General features: G+C 38.9%; 1 protein-coding gene across 1 annotated transcript; it reads left to right on the top strand.

Annotated features, from left to right (window-relative positions):
• The first annotated feature begins 1,065 nt into the window (after positions 1-1,065).
• On the top strand, positions 1,066-2,608 carry LOC108729456 (diacylglycerol kinase 1). The gene is made up of 2 exons (XM_018458585.1): positions 1,066-1,280; positions 2,430-2,608. The coding sequence occupies exons 1-2, from the start codon at positions 1,070-1,072 to the stop codon at positions 2,606-2,608; spliced, it is 390 nt and encodes a 129-aa protein (XP_018314087.1). The 5' UTR covers positions 1,066-1,069.
• The last annotated feature ends 613 nt before the right edge of the window (positions 2,609-3,221 follow it).

The raw sequence follows: 3,221 nt of genomic DNA, 5'->3' as shown, positions 1-3,221 counted from the left end.
GGGGTGCGGTGGGTCGAGGTTGGTGGAGGTGTGAGCGAAATTCTTATTATAATTAGGTACAAATTGAATAACTTCTATTGCACATAACGCCCTCTAGAGGCGCCATTCAAGCGAAATACTGCACAGTTATACTTTACTCGGCAAGACCTTTCCAACGATATATATTTTGTATCAATTCGCGATTATCACTTTGGCCACTTCCCTTGTCAGTGAGTGGTCGTGGTACTGAATGCACCCAATCTCTCTGGATCCTCTTCAAAATCCTTTCATCGAGCTTTCAACACCTTATTATTCCTGCACGAGCATATTATTGACGCCGTCGCGTATATTATCTTCATTGGTTCTCGCGTAGTCATTATATTTTTATATTAGCTTTTGCGTAGCCATTATATTCTTATATTAGCTTTTACGTAATCATCATACTCTCACATTAGATCTTGTGTAATCATAATAGCGTTAAATAATAAAGTGCATGTAAGCACGTGTCACAAATTTCTGAAGGATTACTTTGCGCTTGCTCCACCACTCCCATCATCCTCCGTCCCTTGTACCGAATACCAGGAGTGAGTAACGTGAAGATAACCAAGCCAAGCTGCTACGAGAGGAGGACGAGACTACGCCGGGACCACGAGGATCGCCGTTGGTATTATCGCTACTGCGAGTACTTAAATAGCCATAAATGCAAATTGTCCAAACAAAGAAAAAAAGGGAAAAGAGAATTTTTAATACAAATTTAGTGACACGACGTGACACTACAAGCTCGAAACGGGCCTTGTAATCGCAATGGTATCACACTGGTCATCTAGGGCCGTGGTCCGATTCATGCTGACAACGTTCATCGGCATCATTTGTCTTCGTTCAACATTTGACAAACAACAAGGATGGAATGATTTTTAGCGTTGTGAGCGTGAATTGGACCGCGGCCTAGAAAAGCATATCACGTCATGCGGGGAGCGCGCTTTCGACATAAAAAGCGACAATAAGAGATACTGGTAAACGAGATACTTGCGCGCGCTCGCGCCGGGAATTAAAAGCCGCGTATTATCCGCGTTTTGTTGGCTCCCAGGAGATGGCCGTGCTCTCCTCAACAACCGCCTGCGCCGCAATTACATCGCACACGACTTCCAGCAGTAACGTTAATAGCACCGGCGTACCAGGTGGAGCATCTACGGAGGGTCACGTTGGATCCTCGTTGGCCGACAAAATTCATGGAATTACGGAAAAATTGCAAGCTCTAGGTCATCATAGAACGGAAAGCGAAATCTCGAGAACGAAAACAGGTAAAGTATATCTTTCAATTATTTACTGACAGCCCGATATCGTAACGGTTAAATTATTAATTTATCCAATAATGTGAAATGTATAATATAACGTAAACTCTTTACATTCTTTAATGTGGAAATTTTTTCTATAATCCAGTAAGAATAAAATTCATATTTAATATCATCTTATTTATATAAATTATATTTTTTTACAATTATATAAATTGTAATGATACATAAAATTGCAACAATGCTCTGTTGAAGAACTAACCAACACAAAATGGTTACTGTATCAATACTATTTTAATGCAAATATTTTTCTTCTCAATTTGTACCGGTAGCGCTCGGGCCTTCCGTTTCTCAGGCTATATTTTTACGGTAAACGAATACTCTTGTGACAAAATAGGTCAGAAGCAGCCAAAAAGAAAATGACAATTCCGATGGTTGGAATTTTTTTACCCTGCATCACATATCGGTGTATATGCATTTGTTCGCTTTGAAATGGTGGACAAATAACAATCGATCCGACCAAAGAAGCTTTGAATGAAGACTTCTTTAAACCCGACGGTACCATTCGTTAAAATAAATTCGCTCTAAATATCGATTCTCGATTCTTTACCAAGTTGATCTATAGAGACATTGAATAAATATACATGGTGCACGTATTTATCTCGTGAATATATTTTTAATTCCTGAACATAACATGGTAGACGTATAGTATTTATCAGCAAAAAATAGAGAAAGATGTTTATTCATTTAATTCAGAAATGGAGTAATTCTTGTAATTTATTCTTAAACGCAAGAAATCAAAAACTCCATATTTAAATGCTCTCTAAAATTTTTGGAGTGGAATCTAATTCTAAAGAATGATAAAGAATGACAATTGAATCAATGTTGAAAAAGAGTTACTCAATTGACAATTTTTAATGAAATTTCACTCTTTAGAGTTAGATTCTACTCTAAAGATTTTAAATAGTACATTTCTCGGCACAAAGTATAGCCTTCGAGAACATTAAATGTTTAGATCGGATAATGAATATTTAACCAATGAATCTTTCAAGACGCTGCGCCGCGTCTTGCATACGAGTATAGAAGATCAACTTGCGAAGCTGATCAATCATGTTGTTTGTTTTTCTTGTATTTCACGCAATCACATGGACGATTCAGGAAGCGTGCATCCGATGTTAACGGTCACCCATACGTCGTACAGCTGTCACGACGTACTAGAGAAAAAGAGCACAGACAGCAGTCCAAGTCAAAGCCAAATGTCGCGTAATTCATCCAGGAAGTCGAACAATTCCCTTCTTGTCAACAACGGGAAATTGGAAGGTAGGGGCAATCGCTGAATCCAATACATATACGGTACATTGAGCGCAATACTGTTCGCAAACACGAAACCCTCTGTTCCACCATTTCACATTGAGATTATTGTAGAATGAATTTCCGCTCAGATTTTGTACGCTTTTTTTCCGCTATAGCTGAATTAATCTTTCTCTCATATTTTTTCATCTATCCTTCTTTGTTTATTAACCAAGAAATTCTTTTTCATTAAATAAACTAATCTCGATATACGCGCGAGCGATTCCTTTTAACGGGCTTCGGTTCACTATATTCTTTGGATATAATCCCCACCTGCGCTCTCCTCTCTTTCATTTTAGATACTTGAAGCTTACGTTCGTAGAAGCTCTCGATAAAGAATCGGTTCTTCGTGATCGAGAGCTTCTTCTCGAGGAACACCCTGCATTAAAGTTCCTCGAACAGCTGTGTATGGCTTTACGTGAATGCGGGATTAAAGGATGTTAGATCGTGCTGCTTAAAAGATTTCTCATCCAGCGCACGTAAACTCGCGTATCCGTGAAATTCAGTGCACAACGCAGAATTCATTTTTGTCAAAGAAATCGCGCCGTAGCGCAATGACAAAGAGTCCATTTTAGTCGCCATCGATCTTACAGTGGCGCG

This window comes from Mycetomoellerius zeteki, unplaced genomic scaffold (assembly GCF_001594055.1).
Source record: "Mycetomoellerius zeteki isolate Tzet28-1 unplaced genomic scaffold, Tzet1.0 scaffold734, whole genome shotgun sequence".
NCBI classification, from domain to species: Eukaryota; Metazoa; Arthropoda; class Insecta; order Hymenoptera; family Formicidae; genus Mycetomoellerius; species Mycetomoellerius zeteki.
The sequence above is the reverse complement of the archived record's forward strand: the minus strand, read 5'-3'. Positions and strand labels throughout refer to the sequence as shown.